The sequence below is a fragment of the Pteropus vampyrus genome, unplaced genomic scaffold (assembly GCF_000151845.1).
Source record: "Pteropus vampyrus isolate Shadow unplaced genomic scaffold, Pvam_2.0 Scaffold358, whole genome shotgun sequence".
Taxonomy (NCBI): Eukaryota; Metazoa; Chordata; class Mammalia; order Chiroptera; family Pteropodidae; genus Pteropus; species Pteropus vampyrus.
The window spans coordinates 840,445-858,622 of record NW_011889139.1 but is presented as its reverse complement, the minus strand read 5'-3'; the positions used below and the strand labels follow the sequence as shown (position 1 = coordinate 858,622).

Sequence of the window (18,178 nt, the reverse complement as noted above, 5' to 3'; positions counted from 1 at the left end):
CAAAGACTTGAAAACCCATATCTGAAAAGATATTTGCACACCGATGTTCATAGCAGCATTATTCACAGTGGCCAGGACATGGAAGCAACTGAAGTGTCCTACGATAAATGATTGGCTAAAGAAGCTGTGGTACATATATACAATGGAATATTACTCAGCCATAAGAAGAGATGAAATACTACCATTTGTGACAACATGGATGGACTCAAGATAATCATGCTAAGCGAAATAAGCCAGATAGAAAAAGTTGAAAATCACATGATATCACTTATACGTGGGATATAAACCTAAAAGCAACAAATGAACAGGAGAAACAGAGACTCATGGACATGGACAATAGACTAGTGGTTACCAGAGGGTAAGGGGTGGGGGAGGAGAGGGTAGGTAGATGGTTAAAGGGGGTCAAATATATGAGGGTGGGGAGATGAAGTGGGTAAAGGGGATCAAATATATGGTAGCTGAAGGAAACTGGACTTTGGGTGGTAAACACACAATAGAATATACAGATGTCAAATTATAATGTACACATGAAAATTATATAATTGTATTAACCAATGTTACCCCAATAAACTTAATAAAAAAATACAATACAGTATCTAGGCCATTTCTTCAGAGAATCTGATTCAATTAGTCTTATGTAGGGCCAAGGCCTATTAAAAGTCTCCCCCGTCCAAAATTTGAATATGCAGCCAAGGTTGAGAACCACCCTGCTAGACCAGTGTTTCTCAAACTCAAGAGTACGTAGAAATCTTGTTAAAATGAAGATTCTGATTCAGTAGGCCTGGGGTGGAGCCTACGATTCTACATTTCTAAGAAGCTCCCAGGCTTTGGCAATCCTGCTGTTCTGCAGACCACGTTTTGAGCAGCAAGGTACCAGAAGGTCATAAGCCCCTTAAGGACAAGAATTACGCTTTTTGTACCTCCCTAGTGCTTGCTACTAGTGTTCACTAAATGCTGAATAAATAAATGCCTGGATGGATGATTCTTTAAGCCATCTTTGTAACTGCTGTCTCATTTGAACCACAGAACTCAGAAAAGCCACAGCTCCAGTTTACCTGCCCTTGTCCTGCCACCAGGTAAGACCCCTAACTTTTGCCACTCTGGGAGCTTTATTGAAGTAGGAGGGTCAGCAGACTGTCCCTTCACATTATGGCCACTTCACAGAACTGTAACAGCCACCCTCAGGGCTACTACCAACTCTGTATGACCTTGAACAAGTCACTTTCCCTCCTTCAGCCTCAGGAGCTTTCTCTGTCTCAGGCCAATCTTTGCCCCGCTCCCTTTGTAGAGTTGCTATGAGGTAATACCTGTAAGGCCTGGACTACGCAGGCAGTGCTTAATAATGAGTCATTTTATTAATTAACACAGGGATCCTCATAGTTAGTTGTCAAATAAAAATACAGGGTGCCCAATTAAATTTGAATTTCAGATAAACAATAAATGGTTTTTAGTATAAATATGTCCCAAATGTTGCATTCGTTACCTAAAATCCAAATTTAACTGAACATCCTGTTTTCTACTTGCTTCGTGTTAACTAAATCTGACAACTCTACTCATTATGAGTTGAAGACCCATCTTCTGAAATCATGACAATCACTTGAGAACTTATTATGATCTTCTCAATTACCAAATTGGGAACCATTGCCTGAAGCCCCTCTTGCTTTGTTGCTCAGAGATCTCTTATAAAGACAGGAAGGAAGGCTTGAGAAGAGATGGGAATGAATTCTAAGCAAATCTTCAGAGAAAGCCCCTGACCCACTCAAAACTTCTCCACTATAATCAGAGCTGTGGGTTCACAATTGTTTAAAAGAGAGATTACTTGAAGCCTTTTTTTCCAATGAAACTATTAAGTTCAATAGGGTGGGGAATGATAACTGCTTCCCTGACACTTAGCACAGTGCCTGGCACATAACAGATACTCAATAAATATCTCTTGAATGCCAGAATGCAGTGAGAAAACTTGCCCAGGTCACACGGTGGGATAGGAGGTAGCTGTGACTCCAGTTCAGATGAGAGACTGAATGATGGGCATCTCTCTCACCTAGTCTCTTCTTACCCTTGCTCTTTTCCTGACTGAGGACTATCCCCTGTGACTGCTCTGCCACTCACATCCCTACCCCACTCCAGATGCCAAAGGAAGAGTTTCCCCCAAGTCCGGAGTGCTGGAGGCAACACCCAAGCAAGCCAAATGCGGTACCTTACTGCTACTTCAAGAAGCCCGAGATCTACACACACTGGCACACCCTGTACAATCAGCAACAGGAACGAGAGACCCAGAAGATGTTGCAGAAAATGAGAGATCACCCTAGGTATGCTTTGCCCCTCCCTATTCTCCACAACCCTCCACACCTTCTAGGAAAAAGAGGAAAGAAAAAGAAGGGGTGTGGTGAGGGCAGAGACAAAGTCAGCCTACAGATGCCAGAGGACCCTGAGGTAGAAGGAGACTCATCTGTCTTCTGGTTCCGCCTCTGATCTGGGCTGAGGACCAGGGGCAGAGGAGAATTTGTGAAGTAAGGGAACCAAGGCTGCCTGTGCAATTTCTCATACAGGTACCACAAAGTGGGAACCCCCATCCAAAAATTTCATCTTCCAATGATCAAGTTGACTACAAAATCTCAGACAAGATACAAGACTTTACACCCTACTGGGGACCCCCTGAAGTGGCAAAGATTAAAGGTCAGGGACCATGGTGGGAGGATGGGGAGACTCCCTTCCTGTGGGTACCCTTACCTTGGGCTCACATCATCCTTCAGCCCTCAATCCCTGCCTGCAAAATGAAGGAAGGGGAGGGAAAGGGATTGAACTGGATGAGCTCCTTTCAGTGTGAAGTTCTACAACTATATTTATCCCTTTCTTCTTTTCCACTGGCTTCCTTGGATGGGCAGGAACTCACAAAAAGCCTAAAATCTCCCAAAGAGGATGAACAGTTCTATGCAGCACAGGTGAGAAGTGGCAAGGGTCAAGGAACATGATTGCAGGTAGGCGTTAGTTAAGCTGGAGAGTAGAAAAGATGCTTGAGGTGGAGGGTGGGGGTGGAGTGTAGTTCCAAAAATAAACTCCAGATGTGTACAGAGGATGATAACTCCTGGGGTGGTGTCCAAGTTCTCTTCCTTTTCCTCTACCCTGATCTTGCAGGCTCTCGGGTGCCTGGGCATCAGTGACAAGTTTGTCATGGAGGCACTATTGAAGGTGGTGAGTCTGGGGCTACATCGAGTTCAGGAGAGGAGGGAATAGAGTCTGAGGTGTGTACAGCATGGGCACATGGGGATAGATAAGGCTTACCAGGGTACAAAGATGGTGGGTCAGATCCAGTGAGGAGAGAGCTGCCAGTGTGCAGCATGTCGCCATCTCATGTTCTTGGCTTCTTTAAAGGGCAGCTTAATCTAAAAGGATGGGACAGGGGAAATCTGAAGATCCCCTTTGTCTAACAGAAAAGACACTCAACTGAAAAGCCAGGAGAGAACTGGGACTGAGTTCATTCTCTACCTTAATTGAACCAATGCCCCATGTTTATATGCCAATTTATAGGGGAGCGCATGCATCCTTCTCCATAATCACATTTAAACTTTACAATACTAGGAATAGGTAGTAGTATCTGCATTTTTCTAATGAGAAAATGGATGCTCTGAGAGGGCGACTTGCCTGAGGCCACGTGGCTACTAGACACCAGAGAGGTATCAGAACAAAAGTCTTACTCCCAAGTTGTGTTCCTTCCATTGTACCGTTCTGGCTGTATTGTGTTTGAGCACAGATAGGTCACTCTTTAGGACTCAGTATCCTCATTTGTAAAATGAAAAGTTAAACTGAGACTCTTAAAGCTCTGACTTCCATCATCTTATGGCATATTTCCACCACCTGCCTCTTAAATCAGGCCCAAACTAGTCCAAAGAAAGTGAAGTATGAGGCCTGTCGAACCCTGGCCATCCTGGGTGAGTATATCTTCTCCCTGGGTGGGGTACTGGAGAGGTAAGACAGGGGCCAGAGCAGTCACTTTCCCCTTTGGTTAAGGACAGAGGGGAGTGGAGTGTGGCATTTGAGCATTTTGCAGGGTCCGGGAACTATGCTAGACACTGTGTGGCAGAGAGAGGAAAGTGACGTGAAAAAGGAGATTGAAGGGAGGGAGGAAGAGAGGGGACTCCTGGAATTGCAGTCAAGCTCAGCCAGCTGCTCTGGTGGCCTGGGAGGATGTGCAACACCTTAGGACCTAGTACTTGGAACTTCTTTCTTGAGGGCACAGTGAAGTCAAATGGATCCTGGCAGAAAGGAGCAGCCCCTGATCTGAGGACCTTCCCTGTCCAGGTTGCCTGAATAAGCACGTGATCCAGGCTCTCATCAAGCAGTTGAAGGGGCAAAATGAGGGGCAAAGGATGGAAACTCTGACGGGGCTACGAGTGGCTCTGAACTCCTGGGCTGCTATTCCAAAAGATAAGGTGATTGGGAGATCAATAACTGGGGCAAGGTAGGACAAGGTAATTGATGGTGTTGGCTGGGAGTTAGGTCAGGAAGAAGGTAACCTAGCTCCTAGCTTCGATGGGGAAGACATTGTCCTGGGGAGTTCTCTGAATAGAAGCATTGGTATAGCCACTTACCAATCATGCAACTCTGAAAAGCCAATGTTCAGAGCCACACGGTTTGTCCATCTCTAAAATGGAGATGATAATTACCTATAGCACTGTTAAGATTAAACAAAATAATGTATATAAAGTGCCTAGTTCAACGCCTGTGCTCTTTAAATGATACCCATCATTATTATCATCCCTAAAATAATTTACTAAAGGAAAACCTCTATTTTAAGAAGGGCCAGGGACCAAGAGAGTCCGCTGTCACTACTTGAGATTTTTGCCTTTTAGGGTCCTCCTAATTTGACCCCGTCACTCCAAATGAAATAGAATTCATCATTCATCCATTTACTCAACATGTATATATTAAACAGCTATCAGATGCAAGGCACTATCCTAGGCCCTTGGGATACATCAGTGAACCAAACTCTGCTTTTGTGGAGCTTATATTCTAGTGGGGGAAGAGACATAAAAACCAATTAACTTAATTATATAGTATGTTAAAGGTAACAAGTATAATAGGAAAATTATGTGGATGGGTGAGGAAGATCAGGAATGCCAAGAAGGGATGGAGGTGGGATGCAACTTTAAACATGGATGAGAGGGAAGACCTCATTTAGGTGTCATTTGATGATGTGTGCCTTGCAGACACCTGAGAGAAGGCATTCCCTGCAGAAGGACCAATCAATGCAAATACCTAATGCAAGAGTATGCTTGGCATTGTCAAGGAACGGCGAGGAGGCCAGTGTAGCTGAAGCGGAGTGGAAACAGAGAAAGCAGTAGGGAATGAAGTTAGGTCAAAAAAGTTAACAGGAGACTAGATCATATGTGGCTTTCTGGACTGCTTTAAGTACTTGGGCTTTTATTCTGAGTGAAATAGGGAGCCATTAGAGGTTTCCGAGCAAGACAGCGACACGATCTAACTTACATTTCAAAAGGTTCACTCTGACAGCTATGTTGAGAAAAGATGGGGTAGGGAGGCAAGAGTAGAAGCAGAGACCAAATTAGGGGCTACTGAAGCAATCCTGGTGAGATATAGTGGTGGCTTGGACCATGGTGATTGCAGTGAAGTGGGTAAGAAGTTATTAAATTCTGGATATATAAAAGTAAAATTGACAAGTTGAATGTGAGCTATAAAAGACAGTGTGGAAACAAGGATGAAGCCAGGTTTTTGGCCTAGCAACTAAAGGATAGAGTCACCAACTAAGATGGAGAAAGCTGCAGGTGGAATAGGTTTGGACAAATTATGTTTGAGATGTCTATTGGACCAAGGGAGACAGCAAGTAAAAAGTTAGATAAACAATTTGGAGTTTAGAAAAGAAATCTGAACTAGAGGGAAAAAAATTATGAGTTGTCAGCATATAGATAGTATTCAATATCATTCGACTAGATGAGATCACTAAGAAAAAAAACAAGAATCAAGCCTTGGGGTACCTCGATGTTAAGAGATCAGAGAGAAGATGAAGAACCAGTAAATACTGAGAAGTGGCCAATAAGTAGGAAGGCAACCAAGAGTGTGGTATTCTGAAAATCAAGTGAAGAACATCTATCAAGGAAAGGAGACAAATCAACCCTATAAAATAAGAACTGACTATGGCCATGCCACCCTGAACAAGCCCAGTCTCGTCTGATCTTGGAAGCTAAGCAGGATCGGGCCTGGTTAGTACTCGGATAGGAAACCACCTAGGAAGATCAGGTGCTGTCAGCATAAAAAATAAAAAATAAGAGATTGTAAACTGACAAGGTCATTGCAATCTGTGAGGTCAACCAAAGGTTGCCTCACCTAAAATAAATAAATAAATAAATAAAATAAGAATGGAGAATCGATACACGAATTTTAACAATGTGGGACTCATTAATAGTATCTTAAGAATTATCTTGGTGCAGTGGTGGGGGTGAAGGCCTGACTGGAATGAGTTTAAGAGAGAATGGGAGAGAAGAAATTAGATACACATCAAGAAGACACAACTTTCCAACTTTTGCTGGAAAGAGTTGTAGTTAGCACCAAGGATAGATTGTAGAAAAAAGAAAAATAACAGCATGTTTCTTGCTATGGGGTAATGATCCAGTAATTAGAAAAATAATAATTTTGAAGGCAGTGGAAAGAGTTGTGCAATAATGTTCTTTAGTAGGTGAGAAGAAATGAGATTTAACACACGAATGGAGAGATTGACTTTAGATAGATGGTCACAGGCCATAGTAACAAGTGGAAAGGAAGAACATATGGGTGCAGGCGTTGAAAGTTGGATAGAAGTGGTGGTAGGTGTCTATGGTACTTCTTTTCTAGTTGTTTTATTTGTTCGGTAAAGTAGGAAGCAAGGTCATCAGCTGAGAGTAAGAATGGAGGAAGAAGTATTAGAGGCACCAGAAGAAAGGGTGTGAATTGAGAAGGTGGAAGAGTTGCCCAGAGAAAAACAGAATGATTAGTAGGCGGCATGAAGGGTCTACATGAGGTTTGTGTTTATACATTTAAAACAAGATCAGTCATCTTAAATGTGTTTTTCTCCAGGAAGTACAGGCACCAAATGAAGAGTTGAATAAAATGAAGCGAGGGGGTAAAGTTGCTGAGTGAGGCAGGGAAGTGATTATAACAGGACCATGGAATTTAAACTGGGTAAAGAGGGAAGAAAGGGAGGAACTGTGAAACAGTGCTCAATGGCTGTTAGTCCTTGTGGAGTCCAACAATTGATGGCATTGGGAAGTGAGCTGGAAAAATAGGAGGCGATGATCAGAGAATGCGATCCATGAAATGGAGATCATGGAGATGTAATGGGTAATGATAGTCTCTCTGGGGGAATTAGTGGCTGACATAGAGTGGAGGACAAGGTTATTGGAGGAAAGGACCTGGATCAATGACATGTATATATATTTTTAACGCCAGGAATTAAGACAGCAGAAGTGTTAGAGTGACATTGATCCATCCACAAGATAAAGTCATAGAGAAATGAGATGATATGACCTAGGAGCAAATAGATGAGAGCAAAAATAAGGGGAAGTAGGTAAAATAATCTGATTTGACATGAGATTCATTTTAGGGAGGAGGGAGAATGGTCTGGAAGCAGCAGTAAATTGCCCTCTTAACAAAGCCTGGCTGAAGATGCACCCCTGCCCATTTTGCCTCCTGTCTTCCCCTCAGAGGACTCAAGTCGGGGATGAAGGGAAGTTGGTGCCTGTGCTGCAGATGCTGATACAAAAATCATCAAATGAAGCAGCAGTGGAGGCAGCCCTGTGCTTGGGTTTCCTGAGACCCTGCAACAACACAGCCCAAGAATTCTTGCTGCAGTGCCTGTGTCAAGGGCCCATGACCCTGAGGATAAAGGTGCGAAGGGCAGGAGGCTGGACTCCCTGCGGAGCACTGGGGATACAGAGGCCAGTACTGATTTCCATAAGGTCTAGACCCTGTCTTCCTTATCCCATAGCAAAGAAGCTTCAGCAGAGAACAATGCAGGTCTTCTGTGTCTGTCAATATGTGTGTGCATGAGTATGGGGTCATGTGAACATAAGTGTACATGTGTCTGTGTATATTTGGTTTATATGAGTATTCATTTATGTATGTGCATATATGAATTTATGCTTACTCAAGAGGCCAAGAGGCAGGAAAAAGGACCCCACCTGTTACCCACAAGTTCTAGGCTCAGCCCTCAAGTCTGCCTGACCATCCAGATGCATCTTGGCCTTGTACACCCCACCCACCCTGCCAACCCCCATAGGCACTTAGGATGCTGGTCAAGATGATGCGTGTACACTCAGCCACAGTCATCAGAGCCATCCTACACCAATTGTGCCATTCCAGTGTCCTTGAGGTAAGCCCTAAGGCCACCTACTACCCCTTTCCTACTCTAGCACTAAGACAGGGTTAGAGGACGAGAAAGAAGTCTATCTTTCATGCCTCCCCCTCCCCTTCTCCCCAGCACCGCTTAGAAGCCACCCAGATGCTCAAGACCATTGGGCTGGAACAGATCCAAACACAGGGTCTGGAGGCACTTGTATTTGACCTGCTCAGCAAGAAGATATATAATGAACCCTTTTTCGTAAGTAAGACCAAAGTCCCTAAGCCCAGGCAGCCCAAAGCTGTCTCATCTCCCTTCTCTGAGGACCTCCCCTGGCTTGACTCCTACCACACTGCCCCACGAAGTATCACATTCATCCCAACTCACTCTCCGTTTCCCTAATACAGCCCATGTTCTCAACCACCTTCCCTTTAACATGAGGAGGGAGGGATAACTCAGGGCATTTTAAACTGAGGCAGTTCTCTCTCATCCCTCCCTCCTCATGCTATTCAGGTGAAAAACTGCCTCATGCTATTTACCACCACTGATAAGTAACTCCTTTCTCCTTTGGCCTATTAAAATATGATTGCTTCAAGACAAGTCCCAACAACAAATTCTATGGGAAGCTTTCCCAAATCACCATAAACAAAATCATCGCTGCCTTCCTCTGTATTCCCTTGCTTTTATCTTTGTAATAACTCACTACAAAACCAGCCACAGGATTTCTAAAGGTATTTTTCTAAAATGTAAATCCAGTTGTGTCTCACCTCTGCATAAAATTTTCAGTAACTCCCTAATGCCTTCAGGATGTCTTATATTGCCCTCACCACTCAAGGTCTGCTTACCTCTCTAGCTTCATCTCTCATCACTCTCTCACTCAGAGCTACACACCAGCTATGTTTAGGATGACCCTGTCCTGATTTATACCTGTTGTCTCAGCGTAATTACTCAGAGTTCCCCACTTTGAAGAGTCCCAGTTTGTTCACCCAGCTAAACTGAACTATTTTATGTTCCCTAAGCTATGCACTCCCTCTTGCCTCCAGGTTTCTATTATATATGTTCTCCCCTCTGTCCGGAAAATCACTTGCCCCCAGTCCTCTCCCTGGTTAACTCCCACTCACCCTTCAGATTTCAGAAGGAGGCATCAATCACCTCCTCCAGGAAATCTTGGTACCCAGACCGAGTTAGGGAAACCTTCTATGTGCACCCTGCACTTAGTTCAGTTGTAACATTTATCACAGTAGTGTAATTGCCTATTCACTTGTCTGCTTCCCCCACCAGACCATGAGCTCCTCCAGGCAAAGACTGTATGTAGCACAAAGTAAACATTCAATGCTTCATTTGTGAAGCAGTTAAGGATATACCCCTGCTTTCCTTCTCTTTGTTGTCCATTCTTAATCCTTCTTTAGGCCATGAGGCAAGCTGTGGCTGAAACTATGGAAGAGCTCAAGATGAAGCCTATGATGATGAACTTGGTGGAGGCGTGAGTGGCTTGGAATGGGAGCTGCCAGGACCAAATCCTAAACTATGGGTCAGAGGATCAGAGAGCTAAGAACCTGATACCAGGTCTCAGCTCTCGCCTGTGGCCCTGGCCAAGGCATTCTTTGACCCCTGGGCTTCTCTTCACCTGTAAAAAGGGGCTGATAACACCTACCACTCAGGGTTGCTATCAAGCTCCAATTAAGAGGAGGACATGAAAGAGACTTGTAAAAGGGAAAGTTCTAGACAGATGTGAGTCCCGATTGCCATTTAGCGCCCCTCACAAATTATAGTACCAGCCTTTCCTCTCCCAGCTCCTCTCCTGACCTAAGAAACGAGGGAAAAATTAATGAAATTAGCATCACTCATCAGTCTTATGCCCATCTTGCTCTGGGCTGTAATAAGAAATAACCAGCCTTCTTCTCCCTACCCATTAATTGGATCAAAACACACTCCTTCTACACAGGCAACTGATGAACTCAGATGCCACTGCACGTCAGGAAGCCATCGTCTCCCTGGTAAGGCCAGCTCTGCTTCTCTGACCAGATGTGTTGATGGCAGGGGCAAGAGGCAATTGAGCAGAGTTCCTGAGGGGAAGAAATGGCTGTAATATTTGGGGAGGTTGTTTGCTTGCTTGTTTATATTACAATTCCAGTCCCACCAGGAGTTCAGAGTAACCTTTTCTTCAAGATTAGAGGTAGGTGGGATAAGGGACAGGAGATGGGTGTGAAGGGTGTTACTTTGATATTACAGAAACTGTCTTGACTATACTGGGTGAATAATGTGCACTGGAACCCAATGCAGTGGCACCAAAAAGCAAGTAAAGAGATCCCTCAGCTGGGAAGCCACATGTCCCTCTCTCTCCAGGCCAGAGGGTCATCACAAGGGGACTAGAATGGAAAAGAGTATAGATGGGGCATCTTCCTAGGGCTGGCTACTTAGGCCCTCTCCTTCTGCTTCTGCCAGGGTGTCCTGGGGATCCGCAGCCCACAAGTGTTCCACTTGCTCCTGGACATGCTAGATGAGGAAAAGAACCAGTCTGTGAAGAAAAGTGTAAGGCATTCCTGCCCTCCTCTTCCTCTTCTCAAACCCTCCTCCAGACCTTTTCCACCCAACCTTACTTACTCTTTGTCAGGAGGGAGAGAATGAGCCCTCAGACACTGTCCCTTAACCTCATTCCTTGAGGCCACTGTGGCCTGTGGCCAGAGATCCTCTTCCCTTGGGTGCCCCCTCTACTTTAAGCCTTAGCCTGAAGTGCGCCGCCAAAAGGCCTTTATTTCAATGCAGCTACAAGAAACACTCATTCTTTTGGCCTCAATTGATCCCTGGATCCAAAACAAGCTGAAAAACAAGGTTCTCTTAATATATGAGGCACCTAAGACCAACGAGAAGGCAGAGCCTACAAGGTTCCGGAAAAAGCCTGAGAACCCAGAAGAGTTAAATATCCAAGACTTTCGACTTGCACAGCTGAACCCTTTGTTTATTGCAAAGTCAATTGCCGCATCCAACCAAGAGAAAAAGTTGAGTGACCAGAAAGGGTTTGCCTACTACCTCAACTCTGCCTTCCCACCCTGTTTCTCTAAACCACAAAAACACAATTCACAGGCCACAGGGCCCTGGGTGCCAGAGATCAGGAAACAGCTACAGATCCTTGCCAAAACCTCCAAATAGGTGTTCTTTGGGCCTAGCCCCACTCAGTCCCTTAGGATGCTTCTCAGGCTCCTCTGAGAGAACAATCTCTGCTTATTTTCCATTAATAAATATCACTCTACCAACCACTGCAGTTCCTTTCATCAGAGGCTGCACTGAAACACAGCCTTTGTTGAGTGTTCCTTCCACACAGCCACATGTCCTTTTCATGAGGGGAGAGAGAGAAGGACAGAACCAAATCTGCTCTGAAGAGTCAACCTGCCTCCCTAAATAAAGCCCTTGTCTATGCCCAGAATTTAACAACAAAGCTAGAGTTGAGCCTCTGCCGGGGAAGGGGTGGGGTGCTGAAGGGAAAATAGGAGAAAAACTGAAAAGCTTGACTCAGGCCATTTCCTCCTACTGGCCCAACTGCCCCCCCTCCCAGCCCCCACTAGCTCCAACCGGTAGTCAGTAAATAACTAGGCTATAGTCAAGACCAACCACCCTCTCTGCTGTCTCTTCTCCTACACCTGCTTTCTACCTAGCGTGGGGCCATTCCCTTTGACAGACCCTATTTATTCTCTTCAACAGCCTTAGTTTCTCCCTGCTGTTTACTGAAGGTTACAGTTTCCCTTTGCCAGGAAGACCTGCCACACCAATCCCAACAAGCTATGTCCTCCATCAAGGGAAAAAAAAAAGCCCAGACTTTGGAGTCAGACAATCTGAAATCTAATCCTAAGATCGATCACTTACTTGATCTTTGACTTTGGACAAGTTACTTAATCTTTCTGACAGTTACTCACCTACAAAATAAAGAGAATAACATACTATTTCAGAAAAGTCTTATGAGGATTAAACAATAATATAAAGCCTAACAGTGCCTGGCATAACAGTGAACACTCAAATGTGAACTTTTCTCTTTTCTTCCTCTTTTTGTTGTTGTCATGTGAGCCTGTGACAACCAGAGGTTAAAATAATCCTGCTACCCCTATGTCCCAAGTCTTATTGGAGTGACCTAATGAGAGGTCAGGTTCTTCCCAAGCAAAAGACAGATCAAAGTAAAGTAGATGCTCCCTTCCACTTCCTCGCACTCCAGGTTCTATAGTAGTCCGAACAGTTATTCTGAATCCAGCATGGTGTGTCACTCAGATTTATCTCCCCACTTGCCCCACCACTTCCAGATTCATGTTTTGCCTCACAGACTTGTAAGAAAAACAAAACAAGTAGTTTCTCTATTCTGGAGCATAAGCAACACTGCCTGTAACAGCATGGCACAAAGAGCAAAGACAGGAAAAATGATCTTCCTCTCTTGCCCACTCTGCACCTTAGGGCCAATAAGCGATACAACCCAAATTTCCCCGAGCCTTAATAGCCCATGAATACAAAGCAGGCCTTATTAACTACTTAATTCTGACTCTCAACTCCTGTAAAATCCTGCCCACAGATCTCCAACCCATCTTCCTCCATACCTCTGGGTCCCTCCCAGAGGATGTCTTATTACTTGGCTGGATACCAGTCTCTGCTCAGAAGCACCTCAATCCTAATTTCACCAATCCTCACCTGAAGATTTAAGACATCACTGAGCATAAATGTCTTCACAGAACACTCACCATCTAGTACACCACGGGTATACTACTAGAGCCTTCCCAGTACTAAGGCTACCTAGATCCAATGCTCTTAGAAACATGCTTAATCCAAGCTGTGGCTAGCTTCTCTTAAAGGCCTGAAACGCCCACTCCTCTCAGCCACCAGGATCTGCTGGGAATGATCTTTGGACACTATCTAAAATATAAATTCCCCGCTTCTCCCTCCTTTCTAATGGAGTCTTTTCCCCTCTGATGGGGAAAAAGAAAAAGAAACCTCTACACCCTCGACCTCTTCTCAAACATTCTCCTCCATCTATGCTGTAACTGAAATCTGGCTCTCTTGAACAGGCCTCTTCCTGAAATCTCAGGTGTGCTCTTCCACTTACATTCCTTTCCAACGTCACCACTGTCATGCACCTTCATTAACAAATCATTGTTTCTCTGAGGGTCTTGGCTCTCCAACCAGCTACATCACCCTTCTGGTTCACTTTCCTATTTTCTCTCATTCATTGCCTAAACTTTAGTCTTATCACCCTGATGGTATCCCTTTGGACAACTATCCAACACCCAACTCCTCAGACCTTGATCTCAACTAAAAGACTTTTCCCTTCCATTCTCTTCAGCTACCCAATTCCCTAGCCACATCTAGCCCTTGTCACCCCTAGGAATTGCTTCATTTCCAAAATCTTGAACATATACTTTCTGACCCAAATCATCTATTTATCCTTTTTTATCCCTGCTACCAGTTTTTTTTTAATCTCATCAATAACATTAAGTTCTTGACTTCCCTATATTCTTCCTGTTAGCTGCCTCTTATTTTTTTTCTTCCTACTCAGCCTGGACTCCATCCATCAACCACTATCCTCACTAGTCTCATACCTAATCCTGAATCAAACTGCCTGTCCCTATAACCAGGCTGCTGATTAAAGCTGGAGAAAAAGCACACATCCACAGACTGGCACCCCAAATTACTTACCTCCTCCCTTAACTGAGCCCTTATTGTCTGGCAATTTTATGGATTCCTAGCCACAATACTTTCCCACTTCCTACAATGGTTATTTCAAGCCTTCTCTGTTATCCTCGAATTTCCTAAAGTATCTTCAAACTTTCTATCATACTACTTCCCCAACTCTCAATAGACCATTATACTTCCTCCTAAGGGAAAAAAAGGCATCAGGGAATTCCCTCAACTTCCTACCCCCTCTGCTATGTGATGTAAGAGATAAGATCTTGAGCAAGTTGTCCAACTCCTCAGTGCCTCTGTTCCTCACTGTAGCCTCTGGAAAGTCCCTTCCTGGTGGCAATCAGAATCATTTATACCATTCACCTCTTCCGTGAAACATTCTCTGTACCACCTTGCCTGATGGTATGGTTGTGAGAATTAAGAGTTAACACATATAGACATAAATTGCTATAACAGTGCCTGGCACACACTAAGCTTCGAATAAATGATAGTCATTTGTTACTGTTAACGTCTGCACCTATCCTTACCCTCCAATTACAATGCAAGAAGCATTCTCCTCTTCTAAGGCAAATCCTCCAAGAGTGTTTTGGATGCCATTCCTTCATGGAATTTGAGTATCAATTATCCCCATTACAAATAGTACAGAAACATGCTTAATTCTCACCCATCTTAAAAAATAACCTCCCACAAACCCATATCCCTGTCTACATGCCCCTCTACTTACCTCACTCCACCTCTAACAACCCTTCATAATCAAGATTCTTAAATAATTGTCCATATTACCTGTCTCCACTTCTCCAATTTCTATTATTATCCTACTTCAGTTTGGGTTCAGAATTCAATTCTCTACCAAAACTGTTTTTGCCAAGGCAGTAGTTCTCAACAGGGGCGATTTTGCCCCCCAGAGGGCATTTGACAACATCAAGAAACATTTTTGATTGTCACAACTTGGGGCTGCTACTGGTGGTGTCTCATGGTAGAGGCTAGGGATGCTGCTAAACATCCTACAGAGCACAGAGCAGCCACCCACAACAAAGAATTATCCAAACCAAAATAGTAGTACCAGGATTGAGAAATCCTGTGCTGAGATAATGTACAAACTCCATATTGCTAAATATAATTGCTATCCTATGACTTGGCCTGGCTGGAGCATTTGACGTTATTAGCTTCTCCTTCTTGAAATCCACTCTTCCCTTGGGTTCCACCACCACCTTACTGGTCATTCCCAGTCTGTTTCAGGATCTTCTTCTGTTATCTTTTAAATATCAGTATTTCTCAAGATTCTGTCCTAGGCTCTTCTCTCTCTACATACTGTCTCCCAAACCATTAGAATGAACTGGGGCCCTTTTTAGAATTCCCAGGTCTCACTCAGTTCATTGTTTTGGAGCCCAGTCATCTTTATATTTTAAAAAACTTAATTCTAGTATTTAGCTAGGATACTCTCATCACTTTACTATTTATATATTAATGACTCTCGAATCTGTATCTGTAATAAATTCATTCAGTCAATATTCATTGATTACTTACTCTGTGCCTGTTACTGTTCTAGCCACTGGGGTAGAACAGTGAACAGATAAGGTTCCCTACTCTTCTGCAGCTCATACTCTAATGGAGAGAGAAATTAACTGCCATAGAAAGATCACTTCAGTGATAAATACTTTGAAGACATTAAAAGAGGTTATGTGAGAGTGACTGAGAAGAGGCAGTATTTTAGATATAAAAGCCAAGAAAGACCTGGGAGAAAGGGTGGGAAGGAAGACTATGATCCTCCATTGTAGTAAAAAGGAGTCAGCCATGTGACTGAGGAATCCCTAGACAAAGCATATACAGAAATACTGAAGCAGAACCATATTTGGTACCCTCAAAAATGATGTCCAATGTGGTTAAAGCAAGGTAAGTATGAATGTTATATAATGAAGTTGGAGAGGTAGACAGGCCAGATCCTATGGAGCATCTGTCCCTAACCCTTTTGGCACCAGAGACTGGTGCTCCTATGAGAATCTAATGCCTAATGATCTGAGGTAGAGCTGAGGCAGTGATACTAGTGCTGGAGAGCAGCTACAAACACAGATGTAGCTTCGCTTGCTAGCCCATCATTCACCTCTTGCAGTGCAGCCTGGTTCCTAACAGACCATGGACCAGTGCCGATCTGCAGCCCAGGGGTTGGGGAGCCCTGCTATAGGGCTTTGTAAGTCAGGGTCAGGAATTTAAAGCCTACATACAAGAGAAGTCAAGTTGTATGTCACTGAGTTTTAAAGAGGGATGACATATCGTCTGATTAACATCTTTACGATATCATTTGACTGCTGTATGAAAAATAGATTTTAGAGGGGCAAGATTGTGTAGGAACATCTAATTAATGGGCTGTTGCAATTATCCAAGACAGAGATGACTGCTGATTTGTACCATGATTGTAACCAAGAATATAAAGATGGTTTCAGAATATATATTGGAGACAAAAGGACCTGCAGGTACGGGATGAATAAAAGAGAAATAAAGTATTAAGTTTTTGATCTGATCTGATCTGAGAGGACAGTGAAGACATTTACTGAAATGAGAAAGACAAGGAAGAGAGAAACTGGTGGGGGAGAGAAGGTCAGAAGTTCTGTTCAGTCCAGATGCAGTTGACAAAAAAAAAAAAAGCCAACCTAAGTTCTGTACAGTGCATCCTAGTGGAAAGGTCAAGTAGGCAGCTGGGTATAATCCAGAGTTAAGGGGAGAGGTCAGGACTGGAGACATAAATTTGGGAGTCATCACTGTTTAGATGGTATCTAACACAATAACCTGAATGAGTTTGCCCAGGATAAAAGTGAGTATAAATAAAAACAGGGATTGGAACCCCAAGAAACTTACAACACATAAAGGTCAAGAAGAGAAGTTAGTAAAGACAGAAAGAAGTCAATAAGGAAGAAAATCAGGGAAGCATAATGCTGAATGTCACTCTTTTCTGGGAAAAGATTTACACATCCAACAGATTTACACATCCAGCTGCCTATTGGATGTCTCTGTATTTCAGCATACCCAAAATAATTCATTCCCCTCATCTTGCTCCCAAAGCTGTTCCTTTCCCAGTGTTTCATATTTCAATGAAGAGCAGCACATCCACTCCCTTGCCCCGGCCAGAAAACTGACTCTTCCCTCCCCACTATTTCTAACATCTAGCCAAATTGTCAAATTCCCCTCATTATTTCTCAAATCTATTTAGTTACCTCCTCCTCATCTACCCAGTCTCTATCTGAGCTCAGACCAATATCATTTCTCGCAGGCTTACCATTCAGTTTCCTGTCCAGCCTCTCCACAAGGCGGCCATAACTGTCTTTCAGTTGATGCCACTCAGATCAGCCCACTCTCCTGCTTAAAATCTTTTAATTATTTCCTATTTGGAGGCAGGGGGAAAATGAAATGCAAGGACCTTATCGTAGAACTTATTTACCTCTCTAGTCTTAAATTCTGCATGCCCATCCTTCAATTCTTCCCTCCAATCACAATACACTACGTACACTTCTCAACCACAGAGCCTATTCCTCTCCTCCCTCCCAATTTATTTGTTCATGGCATTATTTTTCTGCTGAAAACACCATTTCCTTACCCCAGCCTCTTGGCCAATTCCTACTCTTCCTTCCTTAAGACTCGCCAAGCCTTCCCAAAATCCCGTGACTGAATTGTGTCCTTCAAATCAGCCCTCAAAAGCATGTTTACTCTTATCGAAGCACTTATCAGACTATACATGTTGCGTGTGCTTGATGGGCAACATATTCAACATCTGGTGCAATGCCTATCCTAGGCTCTTGGTAAGGGTAGGAGAAATAGTTCTTTAATGAATACCAAATAACACATCATGTAAACTGTTATCTAAACCCTAGCTTATTTAAATCCTTATTCATCCTAACTAGCCCTTAGACCTCCAAATTTCCAATATCTAGAACACTGCCCTAAATAAATGGTTCTCATTTATAAACTGAAATTAAACTGTATCAAAATCGCCCGGTAAGCTTGACGGAAATAAGGATTCCAGTCCTACCCCCACACACCTCCGGTAAGTCCTGATCCAACAAATCTGAGATGAGGCCCAGGAACCTTTAACTGACAACTTTCTCAGGTGATTCTGATGTGCAGTTATTCTTAAACACTACTATTCTAAACAGAGTAGAAACTCAATAAATATTGTTGAAAGTAACATTTTAATTTAAT

At 43.5% G+C, this 18,178-nt stretch overlaps 1 protein-coding gene and 1 pseudogene across 1 annotated transcript in view; both read left to right on the top strand.

Moving 5' to 3' along the window:
- Positions 1-11,479, top strand: part of HEATR9 (HEAT repeat containing 9) — a 20,287-nt gene extending 8,808 nt beyond the window's left edge. Inside the window, exons 2-15 of the mRNA XM_011379438.2 lie at positions 1,027-1,076; positions 2,128-2,309; positions 2,550-2,676; positions 2,886-2,942; positions 3,136-3,192; positions 3,872-3,929; positions 4,300-4,430; positions 7,696-7,878; positions 8,270-8,362; positions 8,471-8,590; positions 9,739-9,812; positions 10,275-10,326; positions 10,775-10,861; positions 11,096-11,479. Of these exons, the coding sequence (XP_011377740.1) occupies positions 1,027-1,076; positions 2,128-2,309; positions 2,550-2,676; positions 2,886-2,942; positions 3,136-3,192; positions 3,872-3,929; positions 4,300-4,430; positions 7,696-7,878; positions 8,270-8,362; positions 8,471-8,590; positions 9,739-9,812; positions 10,275-10,326; positions 10,775-10,861; positions 11,096-11,479 (1,655 nt within the window). The remainder of the gene's footprint in view (positions 1-1,026; positions 1,077-2,127; positions 2,310-2,549; positions 2,677-2,885; positions 2,943-3,135; positions 3,193-3,871; positions 3,930-4,299; positions 4,431-7,695; positions 7,879-8,269; positions 8,363-8,470; positions 8,591-9,738; positions 9,813-10,274; positions 10,327-10,774; positions 10,862-11,095) is intronic.
- On the top strand, positions 6,149-6,267 carry LOC111731277 (annotated as a pseudogene).
- Positions 11,480-18,178: the final 6,699 nt, after the last annotated feature.